The 16,598-nt window shown below is 45.6% G+C and overlaps 1 protein-coding gene across 8 annotated transcripts in view; it reads right to left on the bottom strand.

Moving 5' to 3' along the window:
• The window catches only part of PNPLA7 (patatin like phospholipase domain containing 7), a 363,329-nt gene that overhangs the window by 309,883 nt on the left and 36,848 nt on the right, over nucleotides 1–16,598 (bottom strand). For all 8 annotated transcript variants that reach the window (XM_039506224.1, XM_039506218.1, XM_039506223.1 and 5 more), the window contains 4 exons: nucleotides 12,592–12,680; nucleotides 11,573–11,713; nucleotides 9,188–9,347; nucleotides 5,202–5,282 (listed from right to left, as the gene is read on the bottom strand). In XM_039506224.1, coding sequence (XP_039362158.1) covers nucleotides 5,202–5,282; nucleotides 9,188–9,347; nucleotides 11,573–11,713; nucleotides 12,592–12,680 — 471 coding nt within the window. The remainder of the gene's footprint in view (nucleotides 1–5,201; nucleotides 5,283–9,187; nucleotides 9,348–11,572; nucleotides 11,714–12,591; nucleotides 12,681–16,598) is intronic.

Here is a 16,598-nt window from a genome sequence, read left to right as displayed (position 1 = left end):
TCCTCTATTGAGGCAGACACCATGGCAGACGCGCTGCTGACCATTTTCAGCAGAGTGGGGTTCCCCAAGGAGGTCCTTACAGACCAAGGGACTAACTTCATGTCAACCCTGCTCCAGTGCTTGTGAGAGAAGTGTGGGGTCTGACACACCTGGACCTCAGCATACCATCCTCAGTCCAACGGGCTGGTGGAGAGGTTCAATGGGACCCTAAAGATGATGCTGAAAACCTTTATGGACCAGCACCTGCAAGACTGGGACAAGTAGTTACCCCACGAGCTGTTCGCCTACAGGGAAGTGCCCCAGGAATCCACAGGGTTTTCCCTGTTCGAGTTGCTGTACAGGAGGAGAGTGAGGGGGCCCCTGGACTAGATGAGGGCCGAGTGGGAGGGAAAGACCTCTCCCAATGGGGAATCGTGGTAGAGTATGTGCTGGCTTTCCAGGAAAAGCTCGTGGAGCTAATGGGCTTGGTTAGGGGAAACGTAGCAAGGACACAGAGGAAGCAGAAGGTCTGGTATGACCTGCTCATACGCTACCGGGGACCAGGTGATGCTCCTCAGCCCCGTGAGGAAGAACAAGCTGCAAGCTGCCTGGGACGGCCCCTTCAAAGTCATCAAACAGGTAAATGAGGTGAACTATGTAGTGGAACTGTCCAACGGGGCTCACAGCCACCGGGTGTACCATGTCAACATGATGAAACCATACTGGGACAGAAGTTGGTGCTGACTGTGTGTGGGCAATGGGAGGAGAAGGGAGAGGATCCCCTGGTGGGACTCCTCCCTGAGGCTGGGGCTAACCCCTTGCTGGAATCAATTCCCCTCTCAGACCAGCTAACCCCTGCCCAGCAGGCAGAGATCAGAGAGGTGCTGCATTCATACCGGCAGCTGTTCTCCAACCGGCCTGGGCTCACGAACCTGGATGTCCACCGGGTGGAGACGGGAACCAACTCTCCCATCAGGTGTTCCCCTTTCAGGGTCACTGGGAAAACAGCCCAGGACCTGGAGAGAGAGGTCGGGGATATGCTGGCTTTAGGGGTGATCCAGCCGTCCGCCAGCCCCTGGGCCTCACCTGTGGTGCTGGCCCCCAAGAAGGACGGGTCGATCCAGTTCTGTGTGGACTATCGGAAGCTCAATGCCATCACTGTGTCTGATGCCTACCCCATGCCTAGGACCGATGAGATCCTAGACAAGTTGGGGGGCGCCTGGTACCTCACTACCATGGATCTTACCAAAGGCTACTGGCAGGTGCCTTTGGACCCGGAGGCCAGGGCGAAGTCTGCCTTCACCACCCCAACAGGGCTCTTCGAGTTCCTGGTCCTGCCTTTCAGCCTCAAGGGAGCACCTGCCACCTTCCTGCGCCTGGTGGATTAGTTGCTAAGGTGGATTTGCTCTAGCATATATTGACAATATCTGTGTCTTTAGCCAGACCTGGGAAGAACATGTGTCCCAGGTGAAGAGGATGCTGAGTCACCTCCAAGATGCAGGACTGACCATAAAAGCTGAAAAGTGCAAGGTGGGGATGTCAGGGGTTTCATACCTGAAGCCGGAGCCGGACAAAGTGGAGGCAACCAAGGATTGCCCCGCTCCCCAGACTAAGCAGCAGGTCCAGGATTTCATTGGGATGGCAGTGTACTACCAGAGCTTTGTGCCCCACTTTAGCTCCCTGGCAGCTCCCCTCACGGACCTGTGTAGGAAGGGGAAGGTGGTCTGGACCAAGCAGTGCCAGAGGGCTCTCTGTGAGCGGAAGGGGGCACTTATCCAAGGCCTGGAGCTGGTAAACCCGGATTTTAACAAACCTTCCTGGTGTTCGCCGATGCCTCAGACACAAGGCTGGGTGCGGTGCTGATGCAAATTGATACTAATGGGGGGGGGGGGAGAAGCTGCTGCCCCGGGAGCACCACTATGCGGCCATAGAGACGTCATGCCTGGCTATGGTGTGGGCCCTTAAAAACTGCAGCCGTATCTATTTGGACGGCGCTTCACCGTGTACACTGACCATTCACCCTTGACGTGGCTGTACCAAATGAAAGGAGCTAATGCCAACCTGCTGAGATGGAGCCTTCTCCTCCAGGGTTGTGACATGGAGGTGGTCCATGTGAGGGGGCATGCCAATGTTATAGCTAATGCTTTATCACGGGCTGGGGGGCCCTGAACTTCCCCAGGTCACTGGCTAAGTGACCCTGCTCCGTTCAGCCTCGAAGGGGGGAGAGATGTGACAAAGTGGGGGATTTTCTTGTTTTTTTCCTTGTCTTTCCAATAGTTTCCCTGGGTGTTACTGGCTTAACGAGGTGAGGGGAGAGAGAATTTGTTGTTACAGACGACCGGAGAGGGAACTTGGGACCCCAGCCAATGGTCTGGAGGACAGATACCTCAGCAACTGGTGACCCGGAGGCCCAGCTCAGGAGTCGCAGCTGGTTCTGGCCAGTGGGAGGACAATGGGATGTAAAGAAAGGACCCCGAAGAGAGGACCTCGTTGATCTAACCAGCCAGTTCCAGCCAGAGGGGGCCAGAGGGCAGAAGAGAGGAGAGAAGCAGAGGCCCAGGCAACCCTGTTTACCTGGAGAGAAGACAATGGGCAGAGGCGGGGCTTGGGCTGGTCATATTAGATGCCCAGTTGGGAAGCAGGGAGGCTCGGGACTGGAGAGAGGAAGCAGGCAGAGCCCACATGGATGCAGAGGAGACTGAGATGTGCTGTGCTGAGGGAGGCCAGGCCTGAGGCCCTGAGAGTTTCCTGTGCTGTGTTCAATGCTCAATAAACCCTCCTGTTTCACGCTGGCTGAGAGTCACTCCGGTCTACAGAACAGGGTTGTATCAACCCCTTCGGGGGGGTGGAGGCCCCAAGGCTCCAGAGCGAGTGGACTCCCTGAGGGTCCCACAGCGAGAAACAGGTGTGCTAAGGCTCAGAGGTGCGGCACCTGGAGATGGAGGGGCCTAACCCCGAGACAGAGTGGACCTCTGAGAAGGGCTGTCTCACTGAAAGGGGTACCCCCACACACAGACCGCACGGGGCCAAGAGTAGGCACGATCTGTGAGTCCGTGACACAGGGTACAAGGTCACATAGGATTAATAGCAGAGCTTGTTGACTGGACTGTTTCCACCTCTGCTTCCAACACCCTCCAATGAACACTCACATGCCTGTGTACTATTGGAAGAGGCAAATCCACCACCTTGTATTTAACAAATCCTAAATAGGTGCAGTAGTAATACACACAATAGTCCAGAAAATCCCCCCTGGAATTCTAGTTAGTAGCATGTATTTTGTTTTAATCTGCGTAAACTATCTCACCAGCCAGTCCATGGGCATATAAGCAAAACAAGTTAAAGGGCACAACCCATATATGGTCACTGGCAGTATGAGCAATATTAAGAAGGATGAAAGTCATTAGCTTGTTTCACAGTATAATTGCTATGTTATCAACAGAAAGATTTATTTTTAATTAGAGTAGATAAAAATAATTGACCAAGTAATTAAATAGGCCACACCATCTAAGGCCAGGAGCTCATGGATCCTAATCCTAGCTCTACCACCATTGCCTGCATGACCTTCAGCATGTCGCCCCATGCCTTCGTTTCCCCATTTTTAAAAGAAGGATTACACTGCCCTACTCACAGGGGCAACTGAAAACTAGTTAATGTTTCACAGAGCTCTGAAGATGTAAGAAGTACACAGTCACTATGTAACCTTATTACTGACTGTGCAAAGAAACAAAAGACGAGATTACAGGGGCAGAGGTAAAATATTGTTTTAATAATTACAGACATTTTCCATACAAAAGTGAACGAGCGAAGCATCGTTCCAAACCTAATTACATTCTTACTAGTCATTCTACCAGCACACTTTCTAATTAACATTCTGTCATAAACCCAGCCTTTACTACTACTAGATTAAAAATAATAAATATTAACGTACCAATGCTGTAAAGGCTAGAAAATAGACCTCAAAAACACAAGATGACTCTGGTGTTAAACAATGCAGAATGGGGCAAAAGTTGGTGGATTGGTCAAATCCAGCAAACAGCATAGTGAGAATGGAAAACAGCAGGAAACTGGCATGAATTACAAATAAAAGGAATTTAATAGCACAGTCTTAACAAGCAAACTAAAAAGCAGAGGACTCTGAACCAGCACACTCATAGCTAAAAAGCTCTATTACAAAAGTATTAAGCCAGAAAAATGCGTCTCAGAAAACAGGTTATTTATTCTTCATGATAAGCCCCCACACACTTCTTTGATTTAACATAGCAATAACAATTTATATTCCAGTTGTAGGTTTTCTTATGAGCAGCCTGCAACTACAATACAACCATTGGTACTATGTGTGATCTGCCTAGGTATATTAGGATGCATACATTGTAGACAGCACCCACATCCTAAAATGGCAAGATGTGGGGTTTTATTCAGGTGTCCTACTGATGGTGGCAAGTGTAAGTGAGGACAGGGTGGTCAAAGTGCAGCCTGCAGGCTACATGAGCCCAGGACAATGTCTACCGTCTTCTTCAGCCTCTGTGGGATTCACTCACCCTGCTGGAATTACAGGCCACATCACGCAATGCTTCAGGTTGCCCTGCACAGAAAGCAGCTCTGCTACAGATGGAGCACTGCATGCTGGGACTTGTCATCTCCACAGACCACCCCTTCTTATTAAAAATAAAGGCAGCTGCTATTTGCTCCATGCCAATTAGGTACTCGTAACTTTCAACACACTGACAATATAGGACTTGGGCAAATTTGAGCCCCCAACGTTGGGGAAACATGTTTCCCCAGTCACTGATATACTATGGAACTAAGTTTACAGCAGTGGCGGGGGAGGAGGGTGCTTTCCTGGTGTCAATGGCTGTCACATAGCTACCTCCCCCAAGAGTTAAAGTGCTGGAAACATAACCAAACATCTTAAAGAAAAACAAAATTCAGTCTGTTTGCTTTAAACAAACTAGAAGAAAGAAACCCAGGGAGGGGTTCAAAGGCCAACCAGCTGAAATGTGAGGAAATAATCATAGGTAAAGTCAATTCAAATGTACACTCAGAGAGCTTTTCAATTATGGCATGTAACTTGTTAATTGGTGAGAGGAGCACTACCCAAAGAGATGCCAGGAAAGAATCAAGATGACAAATGTAATGCTAATGTGCCAAGCTCTGCATAGTTCTGACAGGTGCACCGATATATGGCAAGGTCTCAGAAAAATCACCCGCATATAGGAACTTACTGTGATAACATCAAGAATGCTGAGGAGGCTGTGAACACTGTCCCCTGCCAGCACTTCTTTAACGACCACTTCAGTGCCATCCTACAAATAGACAGAAGGAGAAGATTAACGGCTCGTATTCCATCCCCAAGTTTAAATGGGCCAATACAGGCAGGACCATGCTTCAAAAAAAATGGCTGTTCAACTCTCGCATTCTAATTTTGCAAGATAACCTAAGTACCACCTAACAGTGGAATTCACCCAGCAGAACTAGACCTAAGGGTGATTCTCCTTGTGCCCCCTGGAATTGTACTGATCCATTCTGAGAAGCCTTTGAACACCACTTTCACTGTGAGTGACAGAAGCAAAGGTCACCTGTGGCACTGGAACCCAGCAGATGGTAGCAAAGGCACCTAGCAGAGGATTTAAAAAAACACCCACCACCAACACTATTTATTTACTTGAATTCATTTCAGATTTACATGGGGTGAGATGCAAGTGACAACCCTGCTTTCCCTGTATCCCATCATCTCTTCTATCCTTCACTTTGAAGAAACTTTGCTATCCTCTTTGAAAGGTTGTGATGTTGCTGACCATCACAACACACAGAACAGCTAAACAGTAAAGGTAACCTGTTTTAGTTTCATTGCTGTTAACTCACAGGCCTTTAATTTGTTTTAACACATGAAGGGAAAGAGATTGGCATTAACAGTACCACCTTCACTAGAAATGCAGACATGGAAGTTACAAGGCTGGCAAACTACATAAAGTACACCTCTACCCCGATATAATGCTGTCCTTGGGAGACAAAAAAATCTTAACACGTTATAGGCGAAACCGCATTATATCGAACTTGCTTTGATCTGCCGGAGTGCACAGCCCCACCCACCTGGAGCACTGCTTTACCGTGTTATATCCGAATTCGTGTTATACCGGGTCACGTTATATCGGGGTAGAGGTGTATAATTAACTTCTTTTAGACTGGAGATTGAGATGACATTATGTCACACTAGGCTGTAATGCACGGGATTTGATTTTTTGTGCATACACTTTGATATGCCAATAAGTGCATTTTATAAAACTGAAAAATAAATTATTGTTGATGACCATGTATCAGAGGGGTAGCCGTGTTAGTCTGTATCCACAAAAACAACGAGGAGTCCGGTGGCAACGTAAAGACTAAGATTTATTTGGGCATAAGCTTTCATGGATAAAAAAGCCACTTCTTCAGATGCATGGAGTGAAAATTACAGCTACAGGCATAGATATACTGGCACATGAAGAGAAGGGAGTTACCTTACAAGTGGTGAACCAGTGTGGACTAGGCCAATTCAGTCAGGGTGGATGTGGTCCACTCCCAGTAATTGATGAGGAGGTGTCAATACCAAGAGACGGGAAAATTGCTTTTGTAGTGAGCCAGCCACTCCCAGTCCCTATTCAAGCCCAAATTAGTGGTGTTAAGTTTGCAAATGAATTGTAGCTCTGCAGTTTCTCTGTGAAATCTGTTTTTGAAGTTTTTTTTGTTGAAGGATGGCTACTTTTAAATCTGTTACTGAATGTCCAGGGAGACTGAAGTGTTCTCCTACTGGCTTTTCTATGTTACCATTTCTGATGTCTGATTTGTGTCCATTTATTCTTTTACGTAGAGACTGTCCAGTTTAACCAATGTACATGGCAGAGGGGCATTGCTGGCATATATCACATTAGTAGATGTGCAGGTGAATGAGCCCCTGATGGTGTGGCTGTTGTGGTTGGGTCCTCTGATGGTGTCGCTAGAGTAGATAAGGAGACAGAATAGGCAACGCGGTTTGTTACAGGGATTGGTTCCTGGGTTAGTGCTTCTGTGGTGTGGTGTGTAGTTGCTGGTGAGTATTTGCTTCAGGTTGTGGGGCTGTCTGTAAGCAAGGACTGGCCTGCCTCCCAAGGTCTGTGAGAGTGAGGGATCGTTTTCCAGGATTGGTTGTAGATCATTGATGATGTGCTGGACAGGTTTTAGCTGGGTGCTGTACATGATGTTCTGTTATTTTCCTTGTTGGGCCTGTCCTGTAGTAGGTGATTTCTGGGTACCCGTCTCGCTCTGTCACTCTGTTTCCTCATTTCCCCAGGTGGGTATTGTAGTTTTAAGAATGTTTGATAGAGATCCTGTAGGTGTTTGTCTCTGTCTGAGGGATCGGAGCAAATGTGGTTGTATCTTAGGGCTTGGCTGTAGACAATGGATCATGTGATGTGTCCTGGATGGAAGCTGGAGGCACATAGGTAAGTATAGCAGCCAGTAGGTTTCTGGTATAGGGTGGTGTTTATGTGACCATCACTTATTTGCACTGTAGTGTCCACAAAGTGGATCTCTTGTGTGGACTGGTCCAGGCTGAGGTTGATGGTGGGGTGGAAATTGTTGAAATCCGGGTGGAATTCTTCAAGGGCCTCCTTCCCATGGGTCCACATGATGATGATGTCATCAATTTAGTGCAAGCAGAGGAGGAGCACTATGGAACGAGAGCTGAGGAAGTGTTCTAAGTCAGCCATAAAAATGTTGGCATACTGTGGGGCCATGCGGGTACCCGTAGCAGTGCCACTGACTTGAAGGCATAAGTTGTCCCCAAATCTGAAAAGGCTGTGGGTGAAGACAAAGTCACAAAGCTCGGCCACCAGGTGTGCCATGGCATCATCAGGGATAGTGTTCCTGACAGCTTGTAGTCCATCCTCGTGTGGAATATTGGTGTAAAGAGCTTCTACATTCATGGTGGCAAGGATGGTGTTTTGTATGAGAGTCTCCAGTTTTGAGAGCTCATTCTTGATCTTCTCCTGGTTGCTGTACAGGATGCTGATCAGGTAGTTTCTTTGAGAGAGTGTGGCACAATCTCTCACCATAGTCAATGTGCTATGTCGATTGCAATGGATCTTTTACCTTCAGTCCATCTGGTATGATGTCCATCTGTTTGCACTTGGAGAGGAAGATGATGTCTGTCTGTATCTGTGCGAGTTTTTTCATTAAGTTGATGGATTTCCACTTCATACGGCTAGATGTGCAGTGCCTTGCATGGTGCCAAGTGCCTAGCTATCTTTGAGACACCACTGACTTCCTGAGGAAACTACAATGCATTGGTGATCTTCCTGAAAACACCATCCTGTATCTGTAATTTTCACTCCATGCATCTGAAGAAGTGGGTTTTTTTACCAATGAAAGCTTATGCCCAAATAAATCTGTTAGTCTTTAAGGTGCCACCAGACTCCTTGTTGCCGATGACCATGTTGCCAAATGCACTGGCATGCAATCTTTCCAGATTACTGTACCCCTTTCAGGAGTATTGCTATTGGCCAGGATGGTCATTGGCTATTAGCCAGGATGGGAAAGGATGTTGTCCCTAGCCTCTGTTTGCCAGACACCGGGAATGGGCAACAGGGGATGGATCACTTGATGATTTCCTGTTCTGTTCATTCCCCCTGGGGCACCTGGCATTGGCTACTGTCGGAAGACAGGATACTGAACTAGATGGACCTTTGGTCTGACCCAGTAGGGCCGTTATGTACTTATGAGTCTGATTTGTCTTCCGTACCCCCAAGTTACACCTCACTTAAAAACTACTTGCTTACAAAAATCAGACATAAAAATACAAAAGTGTCACAGCACACTATTACTGAAAATTGCTTACTTTCTCATTTTTACCATATAATTATAAAATAAATTGATTGGAATATAAATATCTTACTTACATTTTGGTGTATAGTCTCTAGAGCAGTATAAACAAGTCATTGTATGAAATTTTAGTTTGTACTGACTTCACTAGTGCTTTTTATGTAGCCTGTTGTAAAACTAGGCAAATATCTAGATGAGTTGATGTACCCCTGATTAAGAACCACTGGCCTAATGAATTATAGGCTGCCAGAAAACGTAACACTCACCTTACAGGAGCTAATACAGCCTGTTCCAAGTTATTACATGATGGACATGTTTATCTCTAGCCATATGCTATCCTAATAAGAGATTTATCAAAAGAGCTTATCCTTACATTTTCTTGAATGCAAACTTCTAGCTTGCCATCCTGCACGACGTAGATGCTGTTATCCAGCTGCCCGGGACGGAAGATGTATTCGCCTTCATGCAGTTGCACAAAAAACATGTGCTTGCACAGCTCTAGGAAGAGAGGCTTCTCAAAATGGCCAAGAACCCTGCAGGAAAGCAAAGGATCAGTGACACCTTCTCTGCTGCAAAAGGAAGCCTGCAGATGCCGTGGTGCATGACAGTCCTCCCTAAACTAGCAAAGCCTCATGGTACCAATAGTGTGGGAATCCATGCCATATTCAGCCATATGAAGAACAGAACTCTCTGAGCCAGAAGAGCAGGAGCACTGTGTGACCCTTTCAGGGATGGAAAGATTTGGGATTGCTTTCAAGCAAGGCCCTCTGGTGATGCTGATGGGCTCACAGTCATCCACAACCTGCCCTCCTCGACCAAAAGTTGGTGTGTGGCCTTTGAAGGTGGGAATGTGGAGAACGTCAGAAAGGTCGTACTGGGTCAGACCAATGGTCCATCTAGCCCAGTATCCTACCTTCCTACAGTGCCAGGTGCCTCAGAGGGAATGAGCAGAAGAGGTAATCATCAAGTGATCCATCCCTTGCTGCCCATTCCCAGCTTCTGGCAAACAGAGGCTAGGGACACTTCAGAGCATTGTTTTTCATCCCTGCCCAATAGCCACTGATAGGCCTGTCCTCCATGAATATATCTAGCTCTTTTTTGAACCCTGTTATAGTCCTGTCCTTCACAACATCCTCTAGCAAGGAGTTCCACAGGTTGACTGTGCATTGTGTGAAGAAGTACTTCCTTTTGTTTTAAACCAGCTGCCTACTAATTTCATTGCGTGACCCTAGAAGCCTGGAACATACCCACACACCTGATGAAGAAAATCACCCAGAGAACTTCTCTGTTCACTAATGTAACTAGAACAGTGAACTCACCAAAAAAATGTCAGAACTGAGGTGGGGGGGGAAATGCCAGTTTCACAGGAGTATTTGGGAGTTTGGGATAAGCCGCCCCTCTCAGGGAACATGCAAGCAGGCTCTCACCACAACCAAATCATGCACTCACACAGGCAAAAGCAGCAACACCAGTCTCTACCCTCATTTCCTGTCAGTACACAGCACTGAAAAGGGCTCTCTAAGCATCTCCCTAAATTTAGATTAAAAAAACAAAAACAAAAACAAAACAAAACAAAACAAAAAAAAAACCTTCTGTGACAAATTCAAGTTGCAGTGGAATTTAACTGACCCATAAAATGTGTGAATGTGTACATATTAATTGTGCCATCAGCCCATAGATAAAAGCCTAGATGACTAACAGTAACTCTATTAGATGGCCAAGGAAGGCAGAGACTATGCTATAATTTAGTCTTCAAGTCATGGTGGAAAAGTTTTTTTTAAATCATGAAAACATCCACAAACCTACAGAGAGGAGAGGAAAGATGCAGAGGTTGTTTAATCACCTACATAAAGTGAAACGATTAGCTCAGGTTAGCTCTTAATGGACAGAAGTCCACTGTTCTCAATGGTGGTAGATGACAGAACAAGGAGCAATGGTCTCAAGTTACAGTGGGGGAGGTCTAGGTTGAATATTAGGGAAAACTATTTCACTAGGAAGATAGTGAAGCACAAGAATGGGTTCTCTAGGCAGGTGGTGGAATCTCCATCCTTAGGGGGGTTTTAAGGCTTGGCTTGACCAAGCCCTGGCTGGGATGATTTAATTGGGGTTAGTCCTGCTTTGAGCAGAGTGTTGGACTAGATGACCTCCTGAGGTCCCTTCCAAACCTAATCTTCTATGATCACCTCTCAAAAAAAGATAACAAGCAAAATAATTGGAGGTGACTGGCTCCTTTAACTATCTCAGCAAAGAGATGCAGATGCCAGACTGAATGAACATGAAAAATGAACTCTCCCCTCAAGCTGGTCCTCTAGGAGCAAGGTGTGTAAGTTTGTACTGCTGCTGCTGCTCGTGGCAAGTCTGCAGAGCTGTCAGTCTGACACTGAACATACCAAAATGGCCCCACTGCCCTTTATTACACATATCCATAGCAATATAGAAAAAAGTCCAAAGAGTTTCAAAAGGCACAGAAAGAGCATTAACAGAAATCTATTCAATCTAGCAGAGCTCATCATTTTTACTCCCAAACCTAGTCCATTTGACAACCCTCTTCCCTTCCTTACCTAATGCTTCTTGGCAACTACAAATCAGTATTATTTTTCCCCACCTGAAAAGTCTTACGCCACCAACTTAAATTCATTAAAGGGTCTGATTCTGATTTCACACTGGTAATGCTTGGTGACTTCACTGGAGTTACTGCTGATTTACACCAGTTTCGCATATATCAGGATCAAGCCTTGATCTTTCATTTCAACCTTACCTGACATTTTTAAGCATGTACAGGACTTCTGATGGCAAGTGGGAATTCTTTACATCAAATTCAGTTAGATCTGCTTCCAGCAGGGAGGGAGGCGGCTCCTTTGGTTGCAGAGTTGGAGACTCCTTCTTAAAACGCAAAATCCTACAAGAGAAAAAGCAAAATTAACAGAATTCAGGGGCTCAGTCAGCTTTTGTTCATGCTGGGCTTTTGAATTACAAGCTTTTTTAAAAATTAATTATTTATTATTATTATAAAGCAGTGAGGGTCTCAATTTTAAATGCAGTTCCTCCCTTTTCTGGACAACAGCAGACTTTAAAATATATATATATATATATATATATATATATATATATATATATATATATATATATATATTCTAACAGATCTCCTTTTCCCTCCCCTACCCCACAAAAAATACTGAACATTTCCTGGGGCATATCCAGATTCAGGACTTAGACACAACCCAGGGACAAATAAAGAGAGTCTGTGTGGGGGCCCAACCAGAATGAGGTAGACACAAGCCTGACACTACAGTACACAACAGTTCTGGGTAGAGTTGATGCCTCATAGCTCATCACCAGCTCTATCCCTGCACTCCTCCTTGAGCCACTGTGCATTCTAGAGACTATGGAACTCTCCCTTCAAGCTGGTCCCTCTAAGACCTACACAGCAGCTAAGAACTACCGCAAACCTCCCCACTTTCCACTTCCAGTGCAAGTTTCATTATTGGGGAAGAGTAGAATTCCATTTTAATCCAGTGTTTGCCAGAAAAGTGGGCAAATGCACTGGAAACCATGAGCCCCTCACTACTTCATGAGAAAAGCTGGTCATCCAAAAACCCAACATGAACAGAGACGGACTGAGCCTCTCGGAAATCTAAGTTTATAAAACAAATAGGAGTCCTTCACCCCTAGAGCCACAGGAGCCAAACTAGAACTCCTACAATTGTAGCATAAAGTTAATTGCATCTGTACATGGCCACAGCAATGCACAGGACCTCCATTACCAAACAACTGTACCTCTTAGCCAAAGACAAAACTTTTGCTCTTTTCCGCATCCTTTGACGAGGCACGATGTTCCCAACCAGAGAGTTTGGGAGAGTTGTCACCTACAGGAAACCACAAAACAAAACAAAAATCTGTTTCAAGAGAATTCCAACAACCTCTAAAGGTCCTGACCCTGCAAAGTCACACGCACATGTGGCACCACTGGAATCCATGTAAAGTTAAGTGCATGTGTAAGGCTTTGCAGGATCAGGACCTACATGAGAGCTAGGGCAGTGTGCTACATCACGGCATTTTCTTTTTAGAGAGAAGTTTCATTGTACTTTTTAGTAAGCAATTAATATTGCTTACTAAAAAGTGCAAAAAAGCCTTAGACACACCATTTTTGTCCAAGAATTGCAAGCACCAGAAACATAGAAGTAATCTTTTAAAATGTAAATATTAGTCTGGCAATCACTAACGCTGATGCACTGAGACCTGACACACTTAATCAATCAATGCCAAGAACAGACTTATACATTTTAGTGAAATATATAAATGAGGACACCTGTCCCAATACTGAAATAGCACAATAAATGCAAAAAAAACAGGAGTACTTGTGGCACCTTAAAGACTAACAAATTTATTTTAGCATGAGCTTTCGTGAGCTAAAGCTCACTTCTTCGGATGTGATAAATGCAGTAACTGGAGTGCCACTTAGTGGAGGAATGCAAACATTGCAAGATCAAGAAAACTTTCTAGTTTTCATTTTTTAAATATCCTGTTTATCCCTCAGGAAATTCAATTCCATTGTATGCTTCTGTAATGAGAATTTTCAGACTCTGTCTCATCTCTTGCATCGACAGACAAGTGGGTCTCTGGGCCATCAATATTTCGAAGCATCATAAAGTCAGAAACTCAGCAATTTAACTTTCCCAGAAGTACAGCAGACAGAAACTCTCTTTCACCTGCTTCATACCTTCAGATAAATAATAAAACTAAACACAGGTCTAAATTCCCAGAAGAAAAAAAAAAGGTGATTTTACCATATGGAATACAAAGTGCCTTCCAATATGAGCATCTCAGTGAAAGAGCTGTAAGGTTTTTTTTTGGGTGGAGGAGAAGGCTTAAAAAAAGGGGGGGGGCAAAACAACACAACACATTTTCCCTAGATTCCTGCCCAGAAATGACTGAATACCCAGCATCCAAAACTTTAGCCCAAATAATTAAGGTATGGTAAAGTTAAAAGCAACTGCAAAAACACATCTTACAATGGGAAGTGTTAGTCAGTCAGCACTACCAGACCACCTATAATACATTTATTTTTTACAAACAGTTATTTCTAGTGTATTTAGTCTGATTGTTTCTCCATACCTCCCATGCCCCCTTGCATGGAGTTATACGGACGTTAAGCTCTCTTTTGCCTGTTGAAAACCAGACAATTAAGCTAAATGTAAGCCAAAAATGGGAAACTGAACTGCATTCTTTACTGAGAGAGGAAACTGTTTCTTCAAAATCAAGATGTCCTCTTTACATAAATATGTCAATAGGAAACAATAGGACATTCATCCCATCCCAGTGGGGGGGGGGACAAAAAAACCCACCACATTCTGGAGAAAGAGTGGCCAGTTTGAAGAAATCAGCAGAAGAACAAAATTGGGATCAAAGTGCATTTAGGAAGACTGAACTCAGAATTCAGGTTTCAGAGTAGCAGCCGTGTTAGTCTGTATCCGCAAAAAAAACAGGAGTACTTGTGGCACCTTAAAGACTAACAAATTTATTTAAGCATGAGTTTTCGTGAGCTACAGCTCACTTCTTCGGATGCATAGAATGGAACACACAGAAAGGGGATATTTATACATACAGAGAACATGAAAAGGTGGAAGTATGCATACCAACAGGCAGAGTCTAATCAATTGAGATGAGCTATCGTTAGCAGGAGGAAAAAAACTTTTTGAAGTGATAATTAAGATGGCCCATAGAAGGTGTGAGGAGAACCTAACATAGGGAAATAGATTCAATTGGTGTAATGACCACTTGTATTTGCCAAATTGACTAAGGATGTCCTTTCAGGAATGGCATACGGCTTAGAAATCTGGACTCTCCCCACAAGCAAAGCAAGAATCACTCCAGTCTCTTGAGAAGTCCTGCATGGTAAGATAGCAAGAATTGGCATTTGCAACAAACAATACTGCAAAGATCAAGAGAGGAATGTCATGGCAGACAGGCATTTCACCAGAAATAGAACAGCTGCCAAAGACAGGCAGCTAAGCAGCTCTAAGGCAAATCCTGGCAAAGTGTCTCAAAATGGCAACGTCTATGGAAACAGCACTGATGCAGAACACACACACAGATGTTAAGATTTACCCCAGAGCCTAAGAAGTAGGATGTTGCTGCTACTGAAAGCTTCTGTGCGAAAACGGGCAATTTATTTACAAATATAACAGGGGTCACTTAATAACAAGTTCTACCATTCTGCTTGAAAAACAGTTCCATTATTATCTTGTTTTCATCATTCAAGTTTTTTTTATTTTTAAATCCTTTTGTGATGGAAGTGCTCATGTTTGATCCTGCCCAAAGGTATCTGATCTTTGTGTGAAAAGTTTGAAGACAATCCAGTCTGCCACTTTTGAATTTGGTATGGTTGAATGCATTGTCTGTTCATGGTGTAAAACCTTAGTAATAATTTTTCCCATACAGGAAACAGGTGAATTTTTAAACTTGAAAACACAGCATGCAAACTCAAAGAGTCACTGAAGAGTCTATTCACAATTCAGCTTGAATAAAGTCTGTCTGGAACTTAAGATTCAGGAACTTTTGAAAATTGCACAGTGGGCATGAGCAGTGGAAATCAGCAGCAAGCCTGAGCGTTTGCCTATCTAGAGATGCACGGCACACACATGCTGTTTGCCCAGACACACATATACTTTTCAATTTATTGTTAACTGTCTTTTCATTCTGGGTTTGTACAGCACCTACCATAATGAGGTCCTGGTCCATGAGTGGGCCACCCAGGCACTATGGTAATATAAATAATAAATAGGGAACATGGAACCTCTAGCCTCCTGCTCAGGTCTACAGACAGTTATTCTCTCCCCCACATACAGACTTTTTGCATACAGGATCATTAGCTAGCACAGTTAAAAGAAGAAGTCAGAACTCCAAGATTCCTACAATAATGGGATCTCAGCCACAATGTCCATATGTCACATTTTCTATTCCTTGTTAAATGGCTATGTAGTGAGCCAGTGTGGCTCCCCGCCGCCCGGAGGGGGAAGAGCCCATCCGGAGCCTGGAGTGGGCGGAGCTAGGGAACTCTGAGCCCGCCCCCTCAGAGGGTCAGGCGGCGACCCGGAAGTATAAAGGCTCACCCTCAAAGCTCAGTAAGGCCCCAGCCGCTGGAGAGACCAGACGTCTCCAGCCTAGCCCGCGACTGGGAAAACCCAGTCCTGCCCTGCGCCCGCTACCCGGAGGCGTTGCCGGACCTGCCGATCACACCCTGCCCCGAAGAACCCATGGTCCTGGATCCCCCAGAGGCCAACACCAGGACCCAGATACAACCCAAGGGGGAGTGTGGAAGTAGCCCAGGGGCAGCCGACCCTAGTCTGGCTGCAGCACTGCCAGAGCCCATGTCGGTGTGTTGCGGCCAGGATCCCCACTAAGCAGCAGGTCTTCTGCCACTGCTAGGGCCCCGGCTGGGACACAGTGGAGTGGGAGAACCTGTGTCCCCCCTGCCACCCAATTTGTGGGTGGCAGTCTCCCCCTCCCCCAGGCCTGAGGAGGCTTGGGCTTATTATTACTGCTCAACCCTGCCTGAGGGCCTGAGCCCTTGACTGATTGGTGCCCGCCCTGATCGAGGGCCTGGGCCCACAGTGTTCCAGTTACTGCAAGGGATGCCAAAGGAGACCCCCACAGATAGACTAATTCCCCCCCCCCCCCGATGACAACTGTGTATCGTGAGCTGGTGTGGCTCCCTGCCACCCAGAGGGGGTCGAGCCCCAGCTAACCCTTGTACAGGCTATCACAATATATTATCCCTTATG

Source organism: Mauremys reevesii, linkage group 19, assembly GCF_016161935.1.
Source record: "Mauremys reevesii isolate NIE-2019 linkage group 19, ASM1616193v1, whole genome shotgun sequence".
NCBI classification, from domain to species: Eukaryota; Metazoa; Chordata; order Testudines; family Geoemydidae; genus Mauremys; species Mauremys reevesii.
This window is presented reverse-complemented; position numbering and strand designations above follow the sequence as displayed.